A 12,221-nucleotide genomic window follows, 5' to 3' on the forward strand; every position below is an offset into this window, starting at 1 on the left:
CACACTACAACCACACTACAACTACTACCACACTACAACCACACTACAACTACTACCACACTACAACTACTACCACACTACAACCACACTACAACTACTACCACACTACAACTACAACCACACTACAACAACCTAACTTACCTGTGGCCAAGGTAGTGGTTATACAACTAGCTTACAACTATTTAGTTTTGAAAGGGAAACAATGTTAAAGTTGTTTGTATGTGTAGGCTATTCATTCAATTTGAGTTTATTTTACCTATTTGCAGTTTGCACAATACAAATAGTTTAGCTTCTGTAATTGTTTCATGGATTTACCTTCATATAAAGTTATTGTATAATGTCGTGGAGCCAAGCAAACCCTTAATGAAAGCTTTTAGTAAACACAATGACATTAAGATGTTTTTGTGATATTCTATGTACTCCTGACAGTAGAAAAAGCCATTATAAACCTATATAAAGGTGGCCCATTATTGAAGGCCCATTATTATTTATTTAAATTTATTTTAAGAAGTTTGATTACATTATATTTTCGATTTGAATGTACAATTGTTTTTTGAACAACGAATAATAAGGATTCAATACATTACATCTAGCTTACATTAGCTTAGTTATGAAGGTCTGGTGCCTTTAGTCTCTTCCACATGGTAGAAGGAAGGTATAAGGTGGAAGGTATACAGTTTAATTCAGCAACGGTATTAATTAATTCAGCAATGGTATCGGATCGGTATCGGGTATCGACAGATACACAAAGCCCTGGCATCGATATCGTGACTGAAAAAGTCGAATCAGTGCATCCCTACTTAAAACCATCAGATTTATGTTGTCACACCTACAGCTCAGCCCTCATGTCATCCTCGGGTCAAATTTGACCCGTTCTCAAAACCTTTGTATCAAAAATATGGGTTTCTTTTGAACTAAATTAATCAAATTAAGTACAATTGCAAGTACTCAATTACTACTTTCACTGAATTGTGGGTATTCAATTTCATAGCATTTGGAAAAATGTAAATGGTTTCAAAACCTGAACTAAACTTTGAGATCCACACTTCTGTGATTCTCCACTGACATGTTCCCCTAATATTAGTCAAAATAATTCATCATTTCAACATCAGGTATAATATAATGGTATAAATGATTTTTATTGACCATGAATTCCAAAAATACATGTAAAACTATTGGTAATGAGTTGATTTTAGTGAAAAATAGATTCTAAAACATGGAAGAAAGTGGCAATGTGGGTAGAACAGGCGCACATATACTGGGATGTTTATGCCTCGATGCAGAGGTCTGGGGTTCGAGTCCGGCCTATGATGATTTCCTGCATGTCTCGCCTCTTTCTCACCTTGCTGTTCTATCCATTAAAAGAAGGTGGAAAAAGCCACCCCCAAAAAATAATTATTTAAAAAAAAAAAAAAAAAGGTCAGAACACAACACAAGGGTTGAAGCAACACAATTATTTACTTGAGTTTTAGATTTTCAGAGACCAGTAGGCTTTTCCGGTGATCTTCGGGAGGAAAGTTTCTGGATCTTTGGGTCAGGGAGAGAAGTTTCTAATCTTTGTGTCTAGGAGGGAAGTTTCTAATCTTTGGGTCTAGGAGGGTAGTTTCTAATCTTTGGGTCTAGGAGGGTAGTTTCTAATCTTTGGGTCTAGGAGGGTAGTTTCTAATCTTTGGGTCTAGGAGGGTAGTTTCTAATCTTTGGTTCTAGGAGGGTAGTTTCTAATCTTTGGGTCTAGGAGGGAAGTTTCTAATCTTTGGGTCTAGGAGGGTAGTTTCTAATCTTTGGGTCTAGGAGGGAAGTTACTGGTCCACACATGAACCCGCCGGTGATCCTCACAAGGTAAAAGACGAGCTGTTTTCGCTGGATCCATCCACTGAGGGACGGGTTGATACGCAGATCTCGGAGGTTAACCTGGAGAACCGTCGAGGGGCAATGTGTCTCTTCCCCAGACAACACAGATCCTGGACGATCCTCCTGAAGTGGTTCCTGAACTTCACGCCTACGAAGGCGTACAGCACCGGGTTCAGGCAGCAGTGCAGGTAGGCGATGGTCTGCGTCACCGTCTTGGCCACTTGTAGGATGTCCGAGTCTTGGCACGACTGCAGCTTGAACATGCTGGCCGTGTCGTAGAACAGCGTCACGTTGTACGGCAAGTGGCAGACGACGAACACGGCCACCACGGCCAGCACCACCCGCACCGCTTTGTGTCGCTGGAAGTTTCTGGCTTTCAGCAGGGTGACGATGATGGCGGTGTAGCAGAAGACCATGACGAGCAGCGGCAGGATGAAACCCACGGCCAGCTGGGTGCTGGGCACTGCCATCATGGTTGTCAACGCTGTGTTGTTGTCTGTGAACCTAGTATTAGTAGCAGTAGTAGTTTATTCAGTCATCATAAAAACAATAATTATATACATATCACAGTGTAAACTCAAACAGTAAATAATGACTCAAAGCATTACGCTGAAACTAAAGCTCATGCCTATCCCATCCTAAGCTACTGCTACACTCTTAGGCCGGTTACACACTGGCCAGTGTGTAACCGGCCTAAGAGTGTATCAATGCAGATATATAAATGTCATTTAAATATGTGACCTGTCAATACAGAAGGAAATATTCTGGAGCTTCTTTTGCCGTCAATACTGCCGACGTTGTCTTTCATGTAATCAGATCAGTATATATTTATATTTATGTTTATGGGAAACATCCATGTGTCCAGACAAGGCTAGCAGCAGCACCGCATCAGACACCTTTCTGGTGTGTAAAGACATAGAAAACGCCACGCAACAGAAACGCCACGCAACCAGTGTGTAACCGGCCTTAGGCCTTCTGCACACTGGCTACGTGGCGGCTGCGTGGCGTGAGAGTGGCGTTTCTGTTGCGTGTCAGTTGCGTTGCGGCTGCGTGGCGTTTTCTATGTCTTTGCACACCAGAAAGGTGTCTGACGCGGCGCTGCTGCTGCTAGCCTTGTCTGGACACACATATGTTTCCCATTGATAAAATGAAATAATAGCATGTTCTTCAACTTTATTTTGTCAATATTTTTGTGTTTGTACATTTGTTTTCACATATTTTTTAATATATATATTTCAATTCCCTTTCTTGAGATAATAAAGTCCACGTTATTGGTTTAAACGACATTTATATATCTGCATTTATGTATTTGGTCCCTCAGCCCTATGTTCCCACAGCCCTATGTTCCCACAGCCCTATGGTCCCACAGCCCTATGTTCCCACAGCCCTATGTTCCCACATTTCTGGGACATTTTCAAAATGAGGTCTTGTGTTCCTACATTTCCCTTCCTTTTAAGCCCTATCCTCCCACAAGAGTTTTTAGGGTTAGTGTTAGGTTTAAAACACATGAGGGGTTAGGGGGATAAAATGTGATACAAATTTATGAAAAAGGAAATGTGGGAACATAGGGCATAATTTTGGAAAACAATCTTAGAAATGTGGGAACTGTGGGAACATAGAACTGTGGGAACATAGGCACACTCCCATCACAGTAAATAGTGACTGAAAGGCTTAGACTGAAACTAAAGCTCATACATGCCTATCCTATGTCAGATCTACCCACCTGAACTCGCAAACGTGCCCAGGAGGCGTGGAGATATTTGTTGATTCTTCGTCTTCGTACATGAACATCTCCACGCTGTGGGACGGCTCGTACCAGTGGTAGAAGTAAAAGTCCGGGACGGACAGCAGTACAGCGGATGCCCACACGATGGCGCAGATGACACGGCTGTAGGCCAGCGAGCGCAGTCTGAAGCTGTGGCGAGCCTGCACGATAGCGATGTACCTGTCGGTGCTGATGCAGGCGAGCAGCAGCATGCCGCTGTACAGGTTCACGCTGTAGGAGCTGCGCAGCAGCTTGCACGCTATCGGCCCCATCGGCCACTCCGACAGCTCGTTGTACACGATGAGAGGCAGCGATACCACGAAGAGGAGGTCGGCGATGGCCACGTTCAGCAGGTACACGTCCGTCATGGACTTGGTCCGCTTGTAGAAGGCGTACGTGACGATCACCATGCTGTTCCCCACGAAGCCCAGGATGCAGATGATGGAGTGCACGTACGGGCCGATGACCAGCTCAACGCTGTTGTTGTTCTGGAAGGTACAAGGTCCAATCAGCTCATCGGTATAGTCGGTATAGTTGTAGTCGTAGTCAGCTATATGATACGTTTCCTGCTCCATCTTCTTCCACTGTAAACAAAGACAGAACAGAGAGAAATGTCAAACTGTGGAGCGAAGATGGAAAAAAGCGACAAAAAACATAGGAAAAAGTGACGAAAAAGTCGGAAAAACAACATTGGCAAAGCGTCAAAATCCGTGGAGAATCTTTTCTCAGAGAATATCTTTGGACCCAACGGTACGCGGCCCAGAAACTTTGTGTCATGAATACAATCCCTCATGAAGTATTTATTTAAATACTTGTTGTATGAATAAACTGTGAGTTATGTTGAATCTTCAGCATTGATCTATGATCTGTAGTCTACACGTGTGTTCAGATGTTCTGAATTAAAACTTAAATGTAAAAGGTAATAAATCCTGCTGGCGTTGGTTTCCCTCCCTTTTCCAACAACGAACATTTTGAAAAACAACAAAAACCTTGAAATGAGACGTGGACATTTGGGTGAGACGTTTAACTTGTTTTTCTGGGTAAAAATATAAAAGAAAATCCAATGTTTTGGTCGTCTTTTTCACATTTTTTTCGAAGTTTCTGTCAATATTTTTCTGCGCTTTTTTTACGTTTTTTTACGCTTTTTCAAAATAAATTCAACGTTGTGTGTGTGTGTGTGTGTGTCTGTGTGTGTGTGTGTGTGTTTGTGTGTTTGTGTCTGTGTGTGTGTATGTGTGTATTAGGGGTGGGGGAAAAAATCGATACAGCGTAGTATCGCGATATTTTTCGTGGCAATACTGTATCGATACACAGACGCCAAGTATGGATCTATTAATATATATATATATATATGTGTTGGTCAGTCTGTCTGCTTGACAATACCCTTATTGCAGTATTTAAAATTGGAGTGAGATGAACAAACAGAGAAAAGTATCTTTTTTTCGATAAGCAGATGGAAATTATAAAAAAGCAATCGATTCTATAATCTAGATCGGGAGTTTGCCGTATTAGCAGCAGCAAACAACTGGAAACGTTTTACAATTTTCATCTGCTATTCCATCACTAAATTCACTTCTGAGACTTTTTTATGCGATAAATTAACTGTGTAGAGTTTGAATATGGGCAGTTTTACAAACGTTGATGGCCAACTGCACATTTTCTCCGATGTCGTCAGAAGCTTCAGTCTGACGGGACAGCCAGCTGGTGGCGGCCGGGATCGCCTCCCTGCTGGCCGGCCAGTGATGCTCACAGACACCGCTGACAGCTGGAAGTCTGAAAAAGTACACGGGCTGTACAAAAGGCCGTCAATCAGGAGTGATTGTTGTGAGTAGGCTCCATGTTGGAGAATCTGACCACACACAAACACACGTCGCAGAGCTACCCACACCCATGTTTCTACTGTTGCTTAATTAAATAAAACATCAAAAGAGAAAAGATGTCTAAGTCGTGTTTTAAACAGACACACCTGGGGCGAAGTTGGGAACCAGAATCAGCTTTAAATCCAGTCCTAATCTAGTCCTCACTAACACGGGTCCAATTATAGTAACTACATGAAAACTTCACTGTTGTTGCATGAAATGTTATTTGTGTTTAGCCTACATCATCATTTTCTATCATGTGAAATAAGAGGCCATCAAGCCTGAAGCTGCAGACAGAGCAGCAGTCAGCTCCCCCTGCTGCTCATAAGGTGCCTCTGCACCCCTTTCGTTTCAGACCCTCCCACCAGCCTTTGGGCCACGCCTCCTCAGTGTCAAGTCCAAATGAAAAGGCAATGTTAAATGGAAATTGAAATGCCAAATATTAAATGAAAATTAAAAGCCAATGTTAAATTGAAATTCAAAAGCCAAATATTAAATTCAAAAGCCAAAGCCAAATGGAAAATTTAAAAATATATATATTATTCTTAATTTGATCTTGCTTTGTTTTCTCTTTGGACTTTCAATTTCTCTTTGGACTTTCAATTTGAATTATGAATAAATATTTCCTCCATAGAAAAGGGCATAATGAATAAAAGGGATTATTATTATTTATACTAGTGCAGTGCCCGTTGAAAATGTGCCTGTTTGGAACGGGCGATTACTTGGCCTGTGGTATTGCTGCTTGTAGAATTCATCAAAACCAAATTGTAGCCCAAAATGACTTACAGAAGGACCCCAAACCACTTCAAATGCATCTCCCCTGTATACCCTACTACTGACTTACTGATTTAGGCTACCTGACAGACAATGTTGCAGAATAAGAATGTAATCACCAAATATCACAATGAATATGTGGAGTAATCAGACATTAGCGTCATGGACTCATGACAGTGTGCTACCCACTGGCCCTCCACTAAACAGCACATATCTGCGTTTATCTACCACTAGAACTGGTGTGTGTGTGTGTGTGTGTGTGTGTGTGTGTGTGTGTGTGTGTGTGTGTGTGTGTGTGTAGAGAGAGAGAGAGAGCTAGAGATGGTGTTGTCTCAGAGGGGTCTAAGCCCAAGGCGAGCCTACTACTAACTTACTGATTTACCTGACAGAACTCTGCAGATTCAGAATTTAATCACAAAATACCACAATGACAATGTGGAGTAATCAGACATCAGTTTCATGGACTCATGGCAGTGCCCTACTGACCGGCCAGTTATGAACGCTAAACAGCACATATCTGCAATCATCAACCACCAGAACCTCTGCACTGTAAAAACGAGAACTTGAAATTGCTCATCTTACTTTGATTTTCAATTAAACAGAACAAAAAACACATAATTGCATTATAAACTTTGTTAAAGTAGTTACTTCAACTCACTGTATTAAGTTTATTGTGATAAGTTGGTCTCACTTCAAAATGTATGGTGGCGCCACTTTGAAATTGTAGTTAGACTCGAAATTGTGGCAGTCAATTACTTTTTTCATGCTCCACGCTAAAACAGGGTTTCCTGGGCAGTTCTGCGGGGGTTTTCAGTTGCCTACCTTTTGCTGCTCTATGCCTGCTGAACTCCGATTTCGCATACTGCAGTCAGGTGGTTCATTGGCTGGTCAATTCCCACGATGCAAGGCAGTAAATGGTTGTGTCAAACTTTGCTGAAAAGTTTGCAGTTTGTTGGAAATACAAATGTAACTTTATGAATTCCGTTTTATTAAACGTGTCTTGTTTAGAATGTAATTGTTTTGTTGCCTGGTAATTGTCATTGTTGTGCTGGTTTACATTTGTAACCATGAGGTAGTACAGTTACGTTTGATAAGAAGAACGCTGGAGTTTTGCAGTGTTAGACTTTGAGCAGTAATAGGCTTCCTTCAGCCAGTATTCTGCGGCGCATCACTTCACTAGTGGCCCTTTTATGTCAAGTGATGCAAGATCAGCAGCTTTAGATGGGCCCCTATTTTGCACAGGGGCTTTTTTAGAAGTCGAAACTTAGTTTTTACACACAAAAGTTGATTATCTGAACAAAAGATAATTAGTTGACATGACTGTTTTTTGAATTATTTAGTATGTGAAACTTAAGATTTTAAGTTTTTATATCTATGAAAGATAAATTATTTAAACAAAACATTATTAGTTGGCACAGCATATGAAAGTAAATTATTTGAACAAAACATTATTAGTTGGCTGAACTATTTTCAAAACGTAGGAGTTTGAGTTGGCCTCAAAACTCAAAAATCTAGTGCAGTAAGTTGCCTTGAAATTTTGAGTTTTCACAACATTTTCGTTTTTACAGTGTGTGTGTGTGTGTGTGTGCCCACGCGCAGAGAGAGAGAGTGAGTCACGACACAGGTGCTCAGTCAGTGTTTGCATGCAGTGTGAGAGGGGGAGTGGCCAGCGGCTAAAGCGGCAAAAGCCAATGTGTGCTTCTTTTACAGTGGGTCAAAAAAGTATTTAGTCAGCCACCAATTGTGCAAGTTCTCCCACTTAAAAAGATGAAATAGGCCTGTAATTTTCAACATAGTTACACTTAAACTATGAGAGACAAAATGAGAAAAGAAAATCCAGAAAATCACATTGTATGAATTTTAATTAATTAATTGGTAAATTCCTCGGTAAAATAAGTATTTGGTCACCTACAAACAAGCAAGATTTCTGGCACTCACAGACCTGTAACTTCTTTAAGAGGCTCCTCTGTCCTCCACTCGTTACCTGTATTAATGGCACCTGTTTGAACTTGTTATCAGTATAAAAGACACCTGTCCACAACCTCAAACAGTCACACTCCAAACTCCACTATGGCCAAGACCAAAGAGCTGTCAAAGGACACCAGAAACTAAACGGTAGACCTGCACCAGGCTGGGAAGACTGAGTCTGCAGCAGGTAAGCAGCTTGGTGTGAAGAAATCAACTGTGGGAGCAATTATTAGAAAATGGAAGACATACAAGACCACTGATAATCTCCCTTGATCTGGGGCTCCACGCAAGTTCTCACGCCGTGGGGTCAAGATGATCACAAGAACGGTGAGCTAAAATCCCAGAACCACATGGAGGGACCTAGAGAAAGACCTGCAGAGAGCTGGGACCAAAGTAACAAAGGCTACCATCAGTAACACACTACGCCACCAGGGACTCAAATCCTGCAGTGCCAGAAGTGTCCCCCTGCTTAAGCCAGTACATGTCCAGGCCCGTCTGAAGTTTGCTAGAGAGCATTTGGATGATCCAGAAGAGGAATGGGAGAATGTCATATGGTCAGATGAAACCAAAATAGAACCTTTTCGTAAAAACTCAACTTGTCGTGTTTAGAGGAGAAAGAATGCTGAGTTGCATCCAAAGAACACCATACCTACTGTGAAACATGGGGGGGGGAAACATCATGCTTTGGGGCTGTTTTTCTGCAAAGCGACCAGGACGACTGATCAGTGTAAAGGAAAGAATGAATGGAGCCATGTATCGTGAGATTTTGAGTGAAAACCTCCTTCCATCTGCAAGGGCATTGAAGATGAAACGTGGCTGGGTCTTTCAGCATGACAATGATCCCAAACACACCGCCCGGGCAACGAAGGAGTGGCTTCGTAAGAAGCATTTCAAGGTCCTGGAGTGGCCTAGCCAGTCTCCAGATCTCAACCCCATAGAAAATCTTTGGAGGGAGTTGAAAGTCTGTGTTGCCCAGCAACAGCCCCAAAACATCACTGCTCTAGAGGGGATCTGCATGGAGGAATGGGCCAAACAGTGTGTGAAAACCTTGTGAAGACTTACAGAAAACATTTGACCTCTGTCATTGCCAACAAAGTGTAACTTTTGTTATTGACCAAATACTTATTTTCCACCATAATTTGCAAATAAATTCATTAAAAATCCTACAATGTGATTTTTCTGGATTTTATTTTCTCATTTTGTCTCTCATAGTTAAAGTGTACCTATGATGAAAATTACAGGCCTCTCATCTTTTTAAGTGGGAGAACTTGCACAATTGCTGGCTGACTAAATACTTTTTTGCCCCATTGTACCTATATATTTAATATCTTTTGCATTTCTAATCCAAACAACTATTCCTCCTCTGATCAAACTGTTTCCTACGGAGCCCCCCTGGTCCCACGTCAAAAAAATTAATTATAACTATCTTGTGGCCACGAGATAGTATCTTGAGGCCTCGAGATAGTATCTTGAGGCCTCGAGATAGTATCTTGAGGCCTCGAGATAGTATCTTGAGGCCTCGAGATAGTATCTTGAGGCCACGAGATAGTATCTTGAGGCCACGAGATAGTATCTTGAGGCCACGAGATAGTATCTTGAGGCCACAAGATAGTTATCGGCGCCTATGATCAGGAGAGATGTTGGCGTTGTGGCCCGAACAGAAAAAGCAGAGTGGACGTTGCGTGCTGCTGGCCCTCTTCCCCCCTCCCTCAAACAGAAAAGGGTAAAGACTGTAGTCCCTTTCTCTATAGACTGGTTGAAATCAGATTTTCTATTTTTGCCCAAATCGCACTTGCACAACGCCAAAGCGCCGATCCTCCAAACATCCACAGCTGTCCTCCGGCTCCGGCTCCGCTGTCCTGCCCGTCTATCTGTGCTCCGTCCCCAACGTTTCTTTTTCGCTCTCTATCCGCTCCTCTTTCCTCCTTGTGTCTCAGCCATTCATAATACAAAATAAAACACCCGAAACACCACACTATATACAACATAAGAAAACTGTGGCTGCCTGGCTCCACTTTGTGACATATATACATGTAAAAAGTATAAATATAGGCTATAAAATATGAAGAAGAATTATCTCGTGGCCACAAGATAGTTATCTTGAGGCCACGAGATAGTTATCTTGAGGCCACGAGATAGTATCTTGAGGCCACGAGATAGTATCTTGAGGCCACGAGATAGTATCTTGAGGCCTCCAGATAGTATCTTGAGGCCTCCAGATAGTTATCTGGAGGCCTCAAGATACTATCTCGTGGCCACAAGATAGTTATAATTAATTTTTTTGACAACGTGGGACCAGGGGGGCTCCGTAGTTTCCAAAACAAAAACAGGTTTATTGCTTTTGAATTCTTCTGCAGTTTCACGTTAAAGAGTTTGTCTGTAACTCAAACTACAAAAAGCTTTATCCCTATTTGTTGTCCTCTCTGGGTCTAATCTGACCCATTTTCACAAAGTTTCTAATTCAGAAAATTTGGGTTTCTTTCAACCAAATGTTAAAACAAAATAACGTGGATAGTTCCATACAATGCACTGCACAAGTAAGATACATGACCAGATCACTACTTTTATTGAATTTGGGCATTTTAGTAAATTTTATTAGCCTGACGTGGTCCTACTCAGATTCTAGTCAGAATGTGAGTCTGAAACCGCTCCATTGGGCTGTGATTATGGGGTGCGTTCCAACCGAACCAGGAAAGAAAATGCCTCTGCATTCATTGGATAGACCTACAACCAATCAGAGCAACAGAACTCAACACCGTGTATCGTCTCCATAGCAACCACTCTTTGCACAATGCATTCGTTCTAACTTCCGACTTTTAGACTTTTTTGAAGCTGGATATATCATTTGTTTCTTGTAAATATAAATGTGGATAACGTTAGTGATAGTGACATGCTCGCTACAATTGCATTTCTAGAGATGGATCGGCGAAAACACATTTAATTTCTCTGATTCACGGCTTGGTTCTAACGCCGCTGGGGGCTCCCTCTCTTCAGTCTCTCTCTATGTCTCTCCACCATATAACGCTCTCTCTCTTCAGTCTCTCTCTATGTCTCTCCACCATATAACGCTCTCTCTCTTCAGTCTCTCTCTATCCCTCTCCACCATATAACGCACTCTCTCTTCAGTCTCTCTCTATCCCTCTCCACCATATAAAGCTACCGTGCTTTTGGGTGGTTGTTGAGGCTCCACTCCGTCTAAAACTCTGCCATTTCGTAAAGCTGTTTGTAAGCAGAAATAAAATGGATTAATGACCATTTTATTCATATAGTTTATATCGGACTTTACCAGCTGACTTCTCTATTGGCCGTTGAAACAGGTGAAGCCTCTTACGTTCTAAAACCAGCCTCTGCCACTTGAACAGCTGAGTCGCAGCCACACCATCAGCTGGTTTGAGACAGGCCGGTTGAGGATTTTAAAATGAATGCACTGTCGATATCTCCCATCTCAGTTCTGCAGCGGCAGCCTCCTGTTGTAAACAAATTCAACCCAAGTTCTCTTGGTGACGTGATTGACTCTGTTACTGTTGATCATCTGTCTGACAATTTGATTGGTCCGAACAGATCTTGTTCGAGCAATAATTGCTCCTCAACGGATCAAGTCCAGACCAAACGTCACGACCTTGAATGTTGTGGGCGGGGCTAAGTTTGGCTGGCATCCAGGCTAAGTTTGAACATGAACTCAGAGGACAATCAAACTGCTGCTTATTAGGACATACAACCAACTTGGACAGGACAGGTTAGAGTTTATAGAAATACACACACACAGATACACACACACATGAAAACTTTGTGTCATCGCACCGCACAACTCCCTGTTTCAGCAGAAACTCTTTAAGTTCCCTGAGATACTTCCTGATTCTTTTTTTTTTTACGACCACAAAATTGGAACTGAGACTAAAAAAGGGACTTGTCACACATCACCACCGGACCGATGAGAACTGTCAGACATCCTGAACACAGAATAATGGAAGTATAAGTATAAGGTTAGTAAAAGACTTTAGGTC

At 41.9% G+C, this 12,221-nt stretch overlaps 1 protein-coding gene across 2 annotated transcripts in view; it reads right to left on the reverse strand.

Annotated features, from left to right (window-relative positions):
* Positions 1–1,115: 1,115 nt before the first annotated feature.
* The window catches only part of LOC120546662 (C-C chemokine receptor type 6-like), a 13,756-nt gene continuing 2,650 nt past the window's right edge, over positions 1,116–12,221 (reverse strand). For both annotated transcript variants that reach the window (XM_039781781.1, XM_039781780.1), the window contains exons 2-3: positions 3,575–4,200; positions 1,116–2,355 (exon numbers count right to left, since the gene is read on the reverse strand). In XM_039781781.1, the coding sequence (XP_039637715.1) occupies positions 1,833–2,355; positions 3,575–4,191 (1,140 nt within the window). In that variant the 5' untranslated portion in view covers positions 4,192–4,200 and the 3' untranslated portion in view covers positions 1,116–1,832. The remainder of the gene's footprint in view (positions 2,356–3,574; positions 4,201–12,221) is intronic.

This window comes from Perca fluviatilis, chromosome 18, assembly GCF_010015445.1.
Source record: "Perca fluviatilis chromosome 18, GENO_Pfluv_1.0, whole genome shotgun sequence".
Lineage (NCBI taxonomy): Eukaryota > Metazoa > Chordata > Actinopteri > Perciformes > Percidae > Perca > Perca fluviatilis.